At 30.7% G+C, this 17,352-nt stretch overlaps 1 protein-coding gene across 4 annotated transcripts in view; it reads right to left on the bottom strand.

Moving 5' to 3' along the window:
• Positions 1–5,923: 5,923 nt before the first annotated feature.
• LOC139519080 (regulator of G-protein signaling 12-like) overlaps positions 5,924–17,352 on the bottom strand; it is a 50,024-nt gene continuing 38,595 nt past the window's right edge. For 2 of the 4 annotated variants that reach the window (XM_071310868.1, XM_071310869.1), the window contains 10 exons: positions 13,984–14,160; positions 13,512–13,598; positions 12,823–12,969; positions 12,216–12,420; positions 11,413–11,804; positions 11,006–11,203; positions 10,608–10,698; positions 8,662–8,873; positions 7,753–7,915; positions 5,924–7,146 (listed from right to left, as the gene is read on the bottom strand). In XM_071310868.1, the coding sequence (XP_071166969.1) occupies positions 6,308–7,146; positions 7,753–7,915; positions 8,662–8,873; positions 10,608–10,698; positions 11,006–11,203; positions 11,413–11,804; positions 12,216–12,420; positions 12,823–12,969; positions 13,512–13,598; positions 13,984–14,160 (2,511 nt within the window). In that variant the 3' untranslated portion in view covers positions 5,924–6,307. The remainder of the gene's footprint in view (positions 7,147–7,752; positions 7,916–8,661; positions 8,874–10,607; positions 10,699–11,005; positions 11,204–11,412; positions 11,805–12,215; positions 12,421–12,822; positions 12,970–13,511; positions 13,599–13,983; positions 14,161–17,352) is intronic. The other 2 variants (XM_071310870.1, XM_071310871.1) reach the window with 2 other exon arrangements.

Here is a 17,352-nt window from a genome sequence, read left to right as displayed (position 1 = left end):
AGTTTTATGAGTGAACTAATAACACATAATGTCACATTTGCGTGTTTATGACATGAAATTTGATAGTTAAAAAAACAGAAACAGATTGGGAGAAATGTAACCGCAAAAAAACTTGAATTGTAGCCTGAAAATTTATTTTACATGCCGGTGTCCTATAGCCATTCTTCCCCATGCCAATTTTTCCGGGGGGAAAACTGGATCGATCCAATTTTTCGGGGGGGGGGGATTGGCAGTGGGGAAAATTGGCATGATCCAACTTTTCCCCCTCAGCGTTATGGGGGGGGGGGGGGGAGGACTAGGATCAGGTTAATTTCCTCCCTAATAGCACGAGAAGCTAATGTTTCCCCCTTGAATTTATAACGTCGCCGACATCAGTTCCAAATTGTAATCCAAAAAGAAAAATAGCAACGTTTTTTTTTATCATTTTAGCGGTACAAAACATGTTTATATTTTATTGTTGTCTGTTTGTATTAAATTTATAATTACTTATAGTAACCAATACTAACCCAACAACATAATTGTACTACACAGTGGCGGATCCAGAAATTTTCATAAGTGGGGGCCCACTGATTGACCTAAGAGGGGGCCCGCTCCAGTCACGCTTCAGTGATTCCCTTTATAAGCAACCAATTTTTTCAAAAAAATGGGGGCCCGGCCCCCCCCCCCCCCCTAAATCCGCCTCTGCTACATGCTCCTGTCTTCGGACTGGCACATAAAGAAGGTGGCGGCCTTACACATTCACATCCCCAAATAATCCAGCCTTGGACAGCACATCATAAGAAAACAATGTAAAATATCAGTTGCAATTGGCTTCACTAAAAATGTTGGTATGGTGCACAATAATCACATAGCACCGGCATAAGTGTACTCTCAGTTACTGAAAGCTACTTCAAAACCAATTACAACTTTCTCCAAGACTGGTTGATGATTAATAACGAAATGAACACTAACGATTTTTTTGTATGAGACATTACTACATTTCATATAAAAAAAGCATGCAGAGACAGGTCATTAAAGATTGCATATTTTGGCTTTAATATTGGTTCACTTATAGGGTCTTTGCATAGGAATTAGACTGGTTGTTGGCATGACACGCGTTCTGTTCTTCTCATATATTTTATGATGGTATAATACTAAACCCCTAACGGAAAAGATTTTGCTTGATATTCATATGACGAAGACATACAATCTTTCAATCAGTTTAATGAGGTCGGGAGCTGGCATGTCAGTAACTGCTAGTAGTCCTATGTTAATTTGTGTATTATTGTCATTTTGTTTAGTTTCTTTTGTTGCCTATTCGGACATCGGACTCGGACTTCTCTTAAACAGACTTTTACTTTGCGTATTGCTGTGCGTTTGTTTTTTTTACATTGGCTAGAGGTATAGGGGAGGGTTGAGATTTAAAAAAAAACATGTTTAAAGCTGACATTCATGCATTCTTTTGACCTGAAAACTTAATTATTGTATTAGTGTATACTTCATACTGAGCCATAATGAAGATTTGGAATATCAGACAAAATAACACAACAAAATGCAATTACAGACAGACTGATGAACATGTAGACAGACGATGGACGCGTTGGCATTGAAGTAAACTATGGTAGACATATAGACCGACTGGTAGACATGTATAGACAGACTGGTGGGCACATACACAGACTATACCGTATAGTAGGCAGATTGATGGAAACGTAAACTGACTGGTAAAAATGTAGATAGACTATTGAACACGGAGACAGACTGGTGGACCATGTAGAAAGAATAGTAGACACATACACGGACTGGTGCATATGAAGTCAGACTATTGAACAATGCACACAGCTGACTAGTGGACACATATACATACCGATACAAATGTAGACGTACAGTACTACTTAGTGGACAAAGACAGACTTGTGGAAACATATACATACCGATACAAATGTAGACGTACAGTACTACTTAGTGGACAAAGACAGACTTGTGGAAACATATACATACCGATACAAATGTAGACGTACAGTACTACTTAGTGGACAAAGACAGACATGTGGAAACATATACATACCGATACAAATGTAGACGTACAGTACTACTTAGTGGACAAAGACAGACTTGTGGAAACATATCCAGACTGTTTAGAATGTAGACAAACTATTATAAAAGACTGGTGAAAATAAAGACAAACCAGTTGACACATAGACAGAATGATGAACATGTATAGACAGACTTGTGTTAATGTAAATTGAAAAAAAAATATTTGTCAGCGTAAAAATATAATTCTAACTCTGTTGGATTTAATTTTCAAACTTGTATAAATATAGGAAAATCTATACTATGGGGGAAATGTATCTTTCATTATACTACAAAGTTGAGCACAATATGCCTCATTTGCATCAGGACGCCAATCTCTGGGTCCAAAACATATGGTATTAGTAGTTCCCGAAGTCACGGTGTCAATAATGGGATACAGTTCAAAATTTAATTAACAGATTGATTATTCGGTGGTCTCATGGTCAGTTAGGGCAGTCGGGGTCAATACACAGACCACGACAATCCTCACTGAACAAGGGGACCATGACTCAAACTGGTCTCTTGGTATCTTTGGGAATTTCATAAATATTTTTTTTCTTTTATTAATCTTAATGTAGGTGACAAAAGTATGCGACAGTCACTTTTTTCTTTCTTTTTCTGGCGCATACATATTTTTGGCAATTTTTCATTAAATAATTGACACCGGGCTATCTGGAAGCCAGGGCCGTAACTACATGAAGGCAAATGAGGCAAATGCCTCATGTTGGAAATTTCAACAACAAAAAAGTTGAAACAAAAGCTTGTCTTCATATCAAATTGTTTTCACGGCGAGTGTCTTGCAAGAAGCAAGTTCTCTTCACTGTGACTCTCTGAGTCTCAATTTTGACTTGTATCCGAATATTCACAAAGTCTTTACGCTGTTGTTGGTTCTTCCTGTTACATTTGTATATTATGAACGGTTATTCTCAGCATTGCGTACGCCTAGACTGAAGACTTGGGAAATATCTACGATGACGGGTGAACGGTTGTGTGGTTTGGCAATGTTGCATGTCCAGACATTGTGCGAGAAAATATTTTAAGGAGATACGATGCTACTGGACACAGAAAAAATTGTCGTTCCTTCATGGAGAATTGAACTTAATATTAAAGAATATAAAACTGGCTCTCTTTTTTAGCTGACATGGGTTAAATTAAAGTGAGGCCACCAATCTCCCCGTATCAAATATATTTTGCTTTGAGAGCAAAATATTGTCGAAAAAAAAAATAGCTAAAAAATTTTGCGTCATTTTTTTCACAGCTTCTGTGGGCCTTGAGCGGCGCCAGACCCCTCGCCGAAAATTTTTCGATAATATTTTGCCTCACTTTTAAAAGAGGCTAGTTACGGCCCTGGAAGCAGTATATAATCTCTATCTTCAGCGATGGACATTAAGATTCATTTAAACACTTGTGTATATTTATTAGCTACTACTACCTTACAAATCAAAGCAATCATCTATGTAATTAGCAATGCAACGAAACAAAAGCAAGAACGACAAAATAAATATTTTAAAAAATCTACAGAATTTTACAAAAGTAAAACCACAATACATTAAAGACTTTGAAAAAAAACCTCACAACTTAAGAACTCACGTGTAGTAAACAAAACACAAAACACTAAGATTTAATATTTTTTTTCCAAAAACAATCACGAAAAGTGTAAATAGGGCGCAAGTTCCATATCAGGAAAGTCGCCTCCCAAAACATCAATATAATAATAATAACTATGGGGGAAAGATTGGCATGGGAGGAAAGTGGCTATATGTATACGTATTGCCAAATTTCCGCTGGGGAAGAATGGCAATGATCCAAAATTTCCCCGGGGGAAAAACTGGCATGGGGGAAGAATGGCTATATAACACCGGCTTTTCGACAAAATTCAGTCATCGAAGTATAAATCCCTTTGGTCACAATTTCATACTTAATGTTCTCGATTTATATCAAAATTGAAGAGAAGTTAAAGGAAGAGTTCATTTAAGTTAATATCAGTTCTAATCAGATATTTAATTTGATTCAATTCACGATTGTAGAAGTATGCCGCTTGAAATTGCTAAAATGACATTTGGGTTGCAATGTCTTCAAACTCTGAATATACATAACATTTTGACACTGGCTTAATCAAAATACTAGCTTAGACTTACAGTGAGGTGAGTTTTTTATGTCCCATTTATAGGCATTATTTTTTCTGGTCTGTGCGTCCGTCCGTCCATCCGTCCGTCTGTCCCGCTTCAGGTTAAAGTTTTTGATGAAGCTGAAGTCCAATCAACTTGAAAATTTTAATGCCAAATTAGAGATTTTACCCCATTTTCACGGTCCACTTAACACAGAAAATGATAGTGCGGATGGGGCATCCGTGTACTGAGGACACATTCTTGTTTCTCCATGTTGAAGGTGTCATTGACTTTGAGATTACAAAAATAAACAAAAGAGCTATTCTTTGCTTCTGGTGTGTATTGTACTGATTTTATGTCATGAATGGATACCTCATACCCTTTGTTTTTCTACTATTATTTTGGTAGATTATCTTATACATCTTCATAGTTGTTTATATCCTCCTTCTGTATTCTTTGTTGAAATACTTAGTAGATGGTGATTGTACATCTTCAATTTATTTTAATATTTATGGATATCCTTAAATACAGGAATCAAGCACTTGTCAGTGATGACTATTTGAACTTGTGGACAATAAACATAAGTATGAACCTTGATCATGGATATTTATTTAAATGTAACTTGCTTTATATTTTCCAGAAGCAGTAAACAAACATCAAATATGATCAAATCTCCCAAGAGGTCCAAAAACTAAATGAGGAACCTGGTTTCAAGACCTAATATCTAATGTGATGAAGTTTTTGTGATTCTTACGAAAAAGTTAGATCCCCATGTATTTGTGATGTTGAAGGAAAAAACTTTAATTTTTTTTTAACGCATACTTTGATATGGGTTTTGCTCAATGTTGAAGATCAATTTATTACGAAGATCTATATATGATTACATCCACATCATTTGTTCTCTTATGGATAGTTGTGTGCTGATTTTGTTTATTACATAAATAGCCTGTTATAGTATTCTGTTATTTGTCTTTTTGAATACTACTTTTACTTTTTTAGTCTTTTTTTGGTGATATTCATTTGACATGGGTCTGTACTTATACACCCTGTCATTGTCCTATAGTATTCTTGTGTTTCATTTTTGCTTCAGAATGTGCTTTGTCTATATGCCTTTTTGTCTGTCTTTGTTACATATGATGTGGCTCTGTACTTATACATCCCGTCATTGTGTTATTGTAAAATTTTGTATTCTTGTCTTTCATTTTTCCTAATGTGCTTTGTCTATATGCCTTTGTGTGTTTCTTTGTTACATATTTCTTTGTTTTTAAAGTGATTAAGATTATAACACAATTCTGACTGCTGTACCCTAATTTTTGACATTTTTACTTTTTATGTCAGACAGTCTGTTTTGTTCACACATTGTTGTCAATAAAATTAAATTTTATGCGACTATCATACAAGTGAGAGGTTTAGCTAGGTTTAAAACCAGGTTTAATCCACCATTTTCAAAATAAGGAAATGCCTGTACTAAGTCAGGAATATGACAGTTTTTATCTATTCATTTGATGTGTTAGAGCTTTTGTTTTGTCATGTGATTTTTAATTTGGGACCTTCCTTTTGTGTATTTTCCTCAGAGTTCTGTATTTATGTGATTTTACTTTTTTGGCAATCACAGCACATCTTCTTGTTTTTATTAAGTTTCATTTACATTTGGCTAAAGTGTTCTTGAAGACAATCTTAAATGAATAATGGTGGGATCGAACAGATGGTCAAGCTAATTAGTAGTCAGGTAGCAGGGCTAAATGAAATATATAGACAAAAAGTACTTAGAGAGATATTTTAATTGACTTTGTATAAAATATAAAACATCTCAAATCTCTTCATTCATTAACAATTAAAATCTATACAAATATATGTATGTACAAAATCATATAGCACCATTGAAAATATTGCTGTACATGCAATAATCAACTAACAAAAACAAAATTAACGATTATGGCTCATTATTGCTGGCTTTCATCACTGGTGATCACATCTCTACTCTTTCAGTGGTTGTTTCTAGGTTTTGAAATAATGCACTTTTCTTAAATGAACAGAATGCTTTTTTCGGTTTTAACTAATAAGTTTTTAAGAGAAAAAAAACATAATTCAGTAATATATAAATAATACACTGTAGTTGATGGCAGTGAACAGAATTACATTTTTTGCTATACAAAAGTAACATCTTCTTCTGTGTTTGCTAAATCTAAAATTACAGGTTTATTGTCAGGTTTAGGTGTTGATGTAAATGTGGAAAATGTTGATGGTTTCTGATTAGAAGTTCGGTGAAATGCTGAAGAATTAGTTGGGGTATTATGACTATACGGTAGGGGAGATAACTGCTTTAAAACCCCATTTCTATTAGATACCAGCACTGGAGGCACAGATTGCGGTCTCAAGCGTTGATCTGCTGGAGAACTTGTCAATGTATCATCAAAGTCATCATTTGTAGCAGTTCTATCTAGCAGATCCGGGGATGCTAATGGAGCAGAATTTCTTTCTATTGATTGTCTATTGGGAGATAAAGGTCTGTACCGTGAGTATCCCCATGCTTTAGCTTGATACATATTGTAACTATAGTCAAAACCTAAATCACGTAAATTTTTCTCAGCTAAGCATGGATCATCAAAGTCTGCATTGATAGAATCGGATGACTGAAAATATTCCTGAGCCTCAGATGTTGACGGAATTATGCCATCTTGACTAAAACTTTGGTCTGTTGACATTAAATAATCATTATCATCGGCAAAAATGTCCACAACCTCAACGGACATGGAAGAAATGCGCCCTGATGAGCTGACACGATTATGGGATGAATATTTGTCATTGTTTTGTACATATTCAGTACGATCACGAGACAAAATGGGAGGAGCACTCTCTCGTCCAGACAAATGATGATTTTTATTGCGTAGGAATTCTGGAATTTCTGAATTATTCATATCTAATCCTCTTTGGTCGTCCAGCCTTTGTCTTTGAGCTTTTGATAAAAGTTCCAAAAACTTGTCATCTAAATAAAAGAAGAAAAAAAGAATTATAATTCTGGTAACTTCATGAAAATAAGATAATGGACATATATAAGTTATCATTTTGTCTCCTACTAACATGACTAATCAAGCTAAAACTATTTTCCCCTGGCGAATCTAATTATAAACATTACATCATTGTTATAGTTGTCAAATGATTCGTATAGCAATATACATTATATAATCAAGAAACAATTTAATATGATTTAATGTAATATTTCAATCTTATGCAATCATATTCTAACAACTAAGTTATATTTAGCACCTTTAACAAGACATGCATCTTCATTACTTCTAAATATACTAATTATGAAGCTAAAAGTGTGTTATGATGACAAATGTGTGGTAAATAGAATGCATATCAAATGCATTTGTTGTTGTTTTATTTGATTAGCCTCATTCTGATCTACTCATTTCCCACCCTACTCTTTTTTCCAATAAAAATTCTACATTATTGAAAATTAATACAATTAAATTTCCAAAACTATAGGCAACATGAAAAGCCTTTTAGTTTGCTACATTATTTAAATCAAAGATGACTTTAAGACTAAAATATATTAATTTGAATATCTAAAAATAAAAAAGCTTACCGTCACCCTGTGAAGTACGAGTCTGATTTTTCTGAAGATTAAACGTCACTTTGTGTTTTGACTTCATCTTGCTGGGAGGTGGATCCTTTACGGATGCTGACTCTTTTCTCCGTAGGCCGAATAAACCCAAAGAGGGACGATCTTCGTTGCTTTTCAGCAGACCCTAAAAGACAAAATTAAAATATTAAGTAATGCAAATAACTTTTAATATTTCATTCTAATTATAGGTTGTCTTTCAAATTATATTTGATTTATATTCCAATATATATTTTCATTTTTTTTATAAGTACCTGCACATAACACATCAGAAATCAATGTTCCCATCTGTCATTCAATATTGTAAAAATATAAAATATCATCTGTCCAAATGTCTTTTATGATATCTTATTAATCAAATTTGCATAGCTATAATTCAGATGTTATATTTCTTCCCAAACTTGATTATGTTGAGGCATCATGCTATACTGCACAATATTTTTTTTTTTCATTTTCATTCTCTTTCTCTATTTGTTTTGTACCTTTTTAAACATGTGCAAACTATTCTACAAGGTTTATTTGTGAGCTAGAAGCAAGCTTTTGAAACTTTATCTTTTATTATGAGCTAGCAATAATGCTGCGTTTTTTGTCCAGGTTATTCTAATTGTAATTTTGTGAGTGTTATTTATTTTCATCTTTTTTAATGTGTCTAAATTATTTTCAAATGTTTTTTTTTTCTTTTTCTAAAAAATATCTTTAAAAAGCAAAAGAAAGCTAGGAAAGAAAGAAAGAAAGAGTTGTGGGGATGAAAAAGATTAATCTATAAACCACTCTGTAAAATTAGTTTCCAACTACAATAAGAAAGATGCACACTACAAACAAGCAAGAGGTCAAAGTTCACCACAATCTACCATAGCTACTGCATTCTCTTACCTTGACCTTGCTATCTGGATCTAAAATTCCAAGTTCATCAAAATTATGAGCCAACTGATGAGATTTGCCCTTCATGAGATCATCAAAGATACTATTTGTGATTAAGTTTAAGGAAACATATTCCTTCTGACTGTTATGGTAATCTGGGGGATATTTTAACGCCATAGTTGGAGACCAGGATGTCGAGCGTATACTTCCTGTTTTACCCGAAACTGTTAAATATATCATGCAAGTAAATACATTGTTAAATAAACTAGGGATTGTCAGTGAATATTCATAAAAGTTCATAAAACTATTTCAGTGGCCTCCCTTGGCCAGGTAAAAGCTTAAATAGAGCAGATCAAAACAAATCTTTAGAATACATTCAAAATATTTTTAATTTTTTTTTTATGAATATTCACTGATTACTAGGTATTATGATTAATAAACAAGGGTAACTGTTAACTAGCATATAACTGATTAAATATTTAAAACATCATTCTGGGTAAATAAATCTAAAAGTTCTGCTTATACAATTAAATGTTATGAATTCTATATAAATCATGAAAGGTATATTAACTTTCCAAGGTATCAAATATTTTTTTTATTGGATTTTATTCTCTAATTATATAATGACTTTTCCAAACAAAGAGACAGTGTGAAAATTTTATTATAAATGATATTGTAAATCTTATTTTCTGCCAGGAAACCATAGACTGATCAATTTTAACTGGAAAAGTCATTAGCTAGCAACTTATTCTGAACTGTTGATTTTTGTTATTCATTTATTAGTCATTCACCAAAATTTACTGGTTCATTACTTTTTACAAATTTTATTTATTTTGTTATTAATCAACAAACAAAATCAATAGTTCAGAATAAATTAATATGTAACAAAACCAACACCATTAGTGCATTAACAAACAAATACTGTAAATTCAGAAATTATTGCGAAAAATGAGACAGGGCAATTAGATTTTTCTATATGAATCAAACATGATTTTTATCAATATCACAAAATTCAAAATCACATTTTAGTACAAAATCGCAATAATTTCTGAATTTACAATATGACAAATCAGGTTGTATTTTCAAACTATTTTTTTCAAATTGCTGCTAGTGCACTTTTTCATTTCTTTTTCAAATTTCCATCTTGACACTTATCTTATCTTATCTTATCACAATAATATTTTTTATACAACCTAATTTGTTTAATATTATTACAAATACTCTCGACATCATCAGGTCATTTTCTGGCACAAAAATTCAAATCTGATGATAAGTAGCTTTTCATTCACAAGTAAACAACACACCCATAATGCAAGGGAATACAAGGATTACTTCCCTTTACTACACACACAATATGACAATGAAGACATGAAGAGATAATGATAGAGAGAAAAGAAGAATGAATAAAAGTTGGTGTAAGATTGTAAAGATGGTGGTTATAAATGAATGTATGGATATTTTATGAATGTTTTATTGTTTTATGATTACAATAAAGCATATCAAACAATGATTTTTTTTTGGTTTGTAAGATTGATGATAATGACTTATATGAATGAATGAATATTATATGAATGTTTCATTGCTTTATGATTAACAAAAAACAAAATATACTATTACTAAGTACAATAATACTTATGTTAAACAAAAAATCAAAAGTACTGATACTTGAAGATTAAAATAGGCCAACATCAGTACTGTGTGAACTTTGGCTTATAATTTTGTTAAGTACAAATGAACTTCAAAACAATCAATGCTCAAAAGTTTCCTGATATTAAATTATTAAGGAAGTAATTCAAACTAAATATCATTATATGGAACGAACTTTTACCAAAAGTGTTAATAAAACAGTATTTGGAAAGCAAAATACCAACACAGATATACATATATATGCATTTCACCAAAGTCTACAAGATACCAAACAACAAAAGCTTAACATGGAATGTTTGTGGATGACTTACCAACTATATCATCTTGTTGTAAAATCACAACTCTTTGATTGTCTATTGTAGATACTTGTTCATCAATGTCCAATACTTCTGGTTTGCCCGACTGAAAAAATAAATTAACAAATATATTAATTTGATGATCTCTGATTAATAAGAGTTGTCTCCCCTCATACAATTCTGACATTTTTTCCCCTTACATTTCGATTTGAACGCAAAGATATATTCAAAACTTAAGAGTGTATAGAACTATTCAAAACTTAGTGTATAGAACGTTAACAAAGAGATGAAATAAGATAGCTTTTGTTATTTTCTTAAAAAAAGTTTGAATGACATTTCTAAAAAAATTAAAAAGTATTTATTTTTTATTCAAACAACACACTCTTTCTAGAATGATAAAAGTTATAACATACCAATTGTACAAAAATATTATCCAACTTAAATCCATATTTATTAAGAATAGGTTTGAACACATCACGAATTGTTCGGTTTGGTTTAGCTTTGACACCAATAGATTTACGATTAGGTAAGTCCATTCTAAATAACACCCGTCTTTCTATCATCACTTCTTTAGATCCTAGCGTTGATATATCCTCTGACAGGTCTAATGGCTGAAAATAAAATTACAAATCATTTGAATATTCTGGTATATTTGAATTTGAAGTTTGGTCTGAAAATACAAATTACAGAGCTAACAAAAATATCCTCTTTTCAAACAACTATTTCATTGACTTTTTTCAAGAGCACAAGAAAGTTCTATAAATTTTTATATTTATTCTTTTAAAAATAAGGCAACTTTTGACAAATGCGAGATATTTACCTTATCAGATCCCAGTAAGAAGACATCAACACCAGCAATAGATAAACTCCTCTTATCACACAACTTTCCTAACACAGTTCTGATTGTCTGACCTGGTCTAGCACACACGACTGTTGTTGAACCATCAGGCATAATAACACGACAGAATTTAAAGTTTTGTTCATCATTTTCATTGGTAACTTTTGTTGCCTCCTTTCTCATTGTACTGAGATCTATACCAGGACCAGCTGGTATGGAAGGTTTACGTTGTTGTGTATTGTTATTCACTTCCTTATCTTTAGTTATCTTTTCTTTCTCCTTCTCTTTCTCTTTTTCCTTTTCTTTTTCTTTTTTCTCGTTCATTTTTTTCAAGTCTGAATCTGAAGCTGCTTTTATACTTTGTTTGCTGCTCCCTAAAAAAATAAAATAAAATTACATATTCATTACTTATAAATTTACATATTCATTACTTATAAATTTACATATTCATTACTTATATATTTACATATTCATTACTTATATATTTACATATTCATTACTTATATATTTACAATTTTAGTTAGAAATTTCAATAGATATTAGAAGATGTGGTATGAATGCCAATGAGACAACTCTCCATCCAAGTCATCAAGACTAGTTAAACTTAAGTCTCTATTCTCACGAAGTGTTGATTCAACAGCCCTAATGGCACTGAACATAACATTAACATTATTTGTGCAAGTTTATCCCTTTGAACTTGTTTATATTGTATAACCATGGATATATATCTTATCTACTATTATATTTATTTTCAAAGAAATGTACTCATTTTTCTCTCAACTTACTTCCTCTCCATGGCAACAAAGATCTCCTTCGTTTTTCTTTACTTTCAATTTTAGACTTATTTTTCTCATCCTTTTTATCTTTCTGTGTAAATTCGTCTGCTGGCAGATTCAGTGGTTTTCCCTCCATTTCTCTCATCAGATATGTTTTGTATAGTTCTGATTTGATAAATCTAGGATAGCTGTCCTGTTTCATAAGCTTGAAAATCTAGAAAGAACAAACAAATTCCATTACATTTACACTATATATGAACATAAACAGTGTTTTTTTCCAAATATTTTCTTGAATTAAGTAGATAAATCTAGGTTAAATTTGTTAAATTAAGATATATGCCTTTGGACATTTATCAACCATCTATTCTTTAATGTAGTTATCACATCTCCTTACTTTCAATTCATTTTTTAAGTGTAATTATGGTAAACACTGGAATTTTTGTGTATGATGAACAGTTCTTGTATATTTTGTGTATACTTTATTTGTATTTGATGTATTTTGACATTTTGTATATATCTGTTTTTTCAAACTATCAAGCAGTTCATGTAGGACGTAACAGTTTAAAATTAATACTATTTATATCAATATATTTGTATAACTTTCTTAATATTTTACCTCCTGCTGTGACTTCTCAAATGTATTAGTTCCTGGATTGTCTATTTGTTTCTCAACTTGTTTGACCGTCACATGTTCTACATTAACAGGATCGGTGGCTTTCTGAGACATATACTTCATAAAGATCTCTTTAGCCTCACCCTTTCTCTAAAAATGAATAAAAGTTATATTGCAAAATATATTTTTTAATATCTATTTTTAAGCATATTATTAACAAATCATTAAATGATTGTTATAAAATCGAAACCAAACTCTGCTTTAAATGTTTATTTTTCTATTGAATAAAGGGGAATAACTGGAATTTGTTTTATTGTCAGAATAAATAGTGACAGTTATGTGAAAGTAATTTTTTGCCAAACTTTCATCATATGTTTTGTCATTTAAGTTGAAATTGTACTATGTAAGATAACTCGAAAATGTCTAACACTTGACTGATTTGTTTTTGATTTGGCATTTGTAAAACCACTGATACATTTATGTATATACAAACTTATCAACAGAATTGGCAAAATCCATAATTCAAAAATTTAGCACTTGGAACACGAGATATTTTATTTATTAAACAAAACTGAATATTTATTTAAAGATTAACTTTCTTATCTGATTGATTTTTACATATAAAATTTCATGTCAAAATAAAATATCTGGGTAATGAAATGCTGAAACGTATTATAAAACATTTAAAGTACCTTATCAGAGTCTTCAATATGTTTAAATTGTTCACATGTTCTCCAGAATAAAATATTTTCTTGACTGAATTCCTTCTTCAAAAATTCCTGAAATGATAAATAAAAATATATAGAACATCAAGTTAGGAATGACTTTTACCAAACATTATATAAAACATCAAGTTAGGAATGACCTTTACGAAACATTATATAAAACATTAAGCTACAATTGACCTTTATAAAAAAAAAAATTAGTTTGATTCTGTGGGATGACATTTTAAATTTTTAAATTGCTTTGTATATGTATACTAATGTTCAAACATAGCTATATATATATGTTTATTTTGACTATGATATCAATGTCGGTGAATGTCACAAAACTCTTTGCTGTAACTGTTTGGTTTTTTTTACTACATTTTTCTCACTATATAATGAACTACAATGTGAAATCTTCATTCAAATCCAAAATTTCATTCTGAATGACAAAACTTACGGTAAAGACAGCAAGTCCTCCATGATCATTGAGGAGCTTATTAAAGTTGACGGCCCAACCTGCAATTCTGCCAATATCATCTTCTTGTTCATCATCATCGCCATTGTTTGTGATATTGTTTACACTGTTAGCGGTAGACAGTCGATGATTGGTTTCTGTATCTAAGGCAACCAAACTCTGCAAATATAAAAATAATTGTCATTTATAACAGGAAAGATGGATCTGTAATACCATATTAATTATTTCTGCAAAAAAAAGAATCTGAATACCATTGTTATCAGTGCAAGGATACTAGTCATTATAAGTGTTTGTGAAGACAACAAGGACATGCATACGTCAACATAACATATTTGAGAGAAAGATTTTGTAACTAAGTTTAAAATGTTTATAAATGTGCCAGTGTCAATACCAAGACTTATTTCCTTTTCTTTATTCTGCGCATATGAAATCTTCAAACAAATTTATCATATCAAGCCTACATTTGACCTTAATAACCCCATTAAGTTTTAGTATTACACATACATCATACTTCTGTACCTCTTTCTATCACTTATAAAGTACATTTTATAAGACGTTAAAATTGATCTATAGGAAATTAAAGAATTTAAATGTATTTTGATCAACAATTTTACTCTTACAAATCTATCTTAAAATCAGAAGGTGTAAAACTAGTTATAACGTCATTAAATTAAATCACAAGGCTTAGAAAAATTGAAAAGTCAATTTCATAACAGATTTCTTTGAAATTGTAGAAGAAAAATGGGATTTCTTTGGAAATTCAGAAGTGCTTCTCAAATTACTCAATTGCACCCTTTTATCATTCTGACAATTGACCTACCATAAGATCTATAACTTTTAAAAGCAGTTAATTTTCCTGACATATAATTATAGTGAATACTATTACTAAAAGATTGGATTAGTTTCCAACATTAAATTTTTGATCAAATAGAAATAATCTCCAACATTAAATCAATTACATGGAAAGATTTCTGGTAAATTTTACGAGCCTTTTTTTTTTTATCAAAAACTTCTTAATTTTTTTTATTGAAACATTCAGATGTAGCCTAGATGGAAGTTTTTCACATAACTTTTTTCATTACTTAGGTACTTACTAAAGTTGATAAGCTTAACATCCACTTTAATTTGGACAACACCAAATTGTCAAAGTTATCATAAAAACTGTGAATCCTAGCTCTACCCCTCATCATAAATTATGTGTTTCTTTCCCAAGTTCCAATAAAGATATGTAACAAGTTTTACAAGTTTTAGAATTATATCTAGATGATAGTTTAATTTGTTTATTCTTCAATTTCCTCTGGTATCTCAGATTGATCAATAGATAACTCATAACAAAGTGATCAAAGATATTAAAAAATATATCAAAATACATGTTCACACCTCCAACATTGGAATTGAACAAATGAGAATTTATGGAACAAAGGAAAGGAAATCAAATGAATACACTTTAACCCTGGGATATACAAGTACTGAATACATATATATTTACATATCTGATTTTTATCCTGAATACCTGGAGGGTAAATATAGTACATGTTCCCACAAAACTCGATAAATTTGCTTTAAAAAAAAAAACTAGAAAAATTTGCATTTAAAAACTTAATTAATTTAAAAAGGTTATGCATATCTGTTACATGTCATAGATTAAACATAATAAATAACATTTATAATTATACTGTAATTTTCATTCCAATATTTACATACCCAAACACTACTAAAAGCATCCTTCAGTTTAGGATACATTGCCACAAATATTATTTTAAAAACATTTATTAAAATTACAATTTCATATTTCCTTCCTTCAAGGCAATTCTTCTCGTTTCCTAAATAGGTACTTTATAAAATATAACTTTAAATGGTTTGATATTGTATCATCCAATCAGAAGAATTAAAACAAATACGTTTTATGTGTGAATTTATTATCATGATTATTCCACAAGACTTTTCATCCAGTCTATATTAAGTTTCGAAGTTCCAATTCCCAAGTAATATTTTTAACTAACTAAATATCTTATTAAACATTTAATAAGCTACTACTGACTACAGTTTCCACCTATACCCCTGCAATACATTACACCTCTACAAAACTATAGCAGATTTATAAATGAACTCTTACCAATCGACTACGTGGCTGAAAAATATTAATAAATTTCACCAATTCCTTATCATCAGAAAGTGAATGTCTATGATCAATCACACTATACGATCGCTGATACATTTCTCCATTTTTATCGGCAACAATATAGTAAAACATTTTCCATGTCAGTACGGAGGAAAGTCAATCTTGAAGGATAATCCCTCTTATATTCATATGATAAGTGATTCATGATTTTCCATTTTATATCATTATCAAATAAATGTTTTTAATAAGTCCAATTAAAATGTTTATCCTGTTAGAATCGTGTGAGCGTGACTGAGTAACTATACTGATGTTCACGTTACAAGTATTACAGTAAAGATATTCCTCAATGACGGATTACACGACAGATCCGTTCAACCTTAAATTCATAAATGTTATGCCATTCAAACATTTTCCTGTAACGGATGTACATAATTGTACTGCAGTTACTTCTCAAATTACGTCCTCTTTTTAAAAATCATTGTATGACCTAGACTTAATGATTCTTATATAGTATGTATCTATATAAGTTCAAATTTGGTCATCGGTCTAAATCAATCATTTGATATATTTAGCCTTTAGTCACAAATATTCTGTGTCAAACTTGTCCTAAAGTTATCCAAGGTTTACATTTGATCAAATGACACTCTATTTAATAAGCTAAATAATTAATTCATAACCTTAGCAAATTCCCATGCACCAATACATGACCAAAGTCCATACTTTTCAAGGTTTATAACTAATTGAATCCTTTTTCTTTTACAATGCTTTACATTATATCTATATATTACCAATGACATTCATATTTCTTAAATATTTATCTATGAGATTCATTGTATATAAGTTTGATTTGGCAAAAAGTGTTCTATTAAGAGGTTTATTCTATTTAGTTTTAACTATTTAAGTACTTATTATAAGGACCTGAAGTAGATTTGACCTCATTATTTCCAAGTGCATATGAGACTCAAATTGCATCGTTTTTACACAAACTTTTAAAGATCAAAGAAATTCTTTTACATGTTGAGTTGTATGATGTCCAAACACATACTGAGGTTTAGAGGAGAGACATATCTTCCTTTGTAGTTAAAATGAAATAATTTTTATTTTTGCTGACCTAGTAAAAATTTATAAGGAAATTTTAGAAATATATTTTACTTGATGGTAAATTAAAATTTAAACTTCTTGTATATTAAAAGAGATAAATATTAAGTTTCTGAACATGAAAATAAAAA

Source organism: Mytilus edulis, chromosome 4 (assembly GCF_963676685.1).
Source record: "Mytilus edulis chromosome 4, xbMytEdul2.2, whole genome shotgun sequence".
Classification (NCBI taxonomy): domain Eukaryota; kingdom Metazoa; phylum Mollusca; class Bivalvia; order Mytilida; family Mytilidae; genus Mytilus; species Mytilus edulis.
This window is presented reverse-complemented; position numbering and strand designations above follow the sequence as displayed.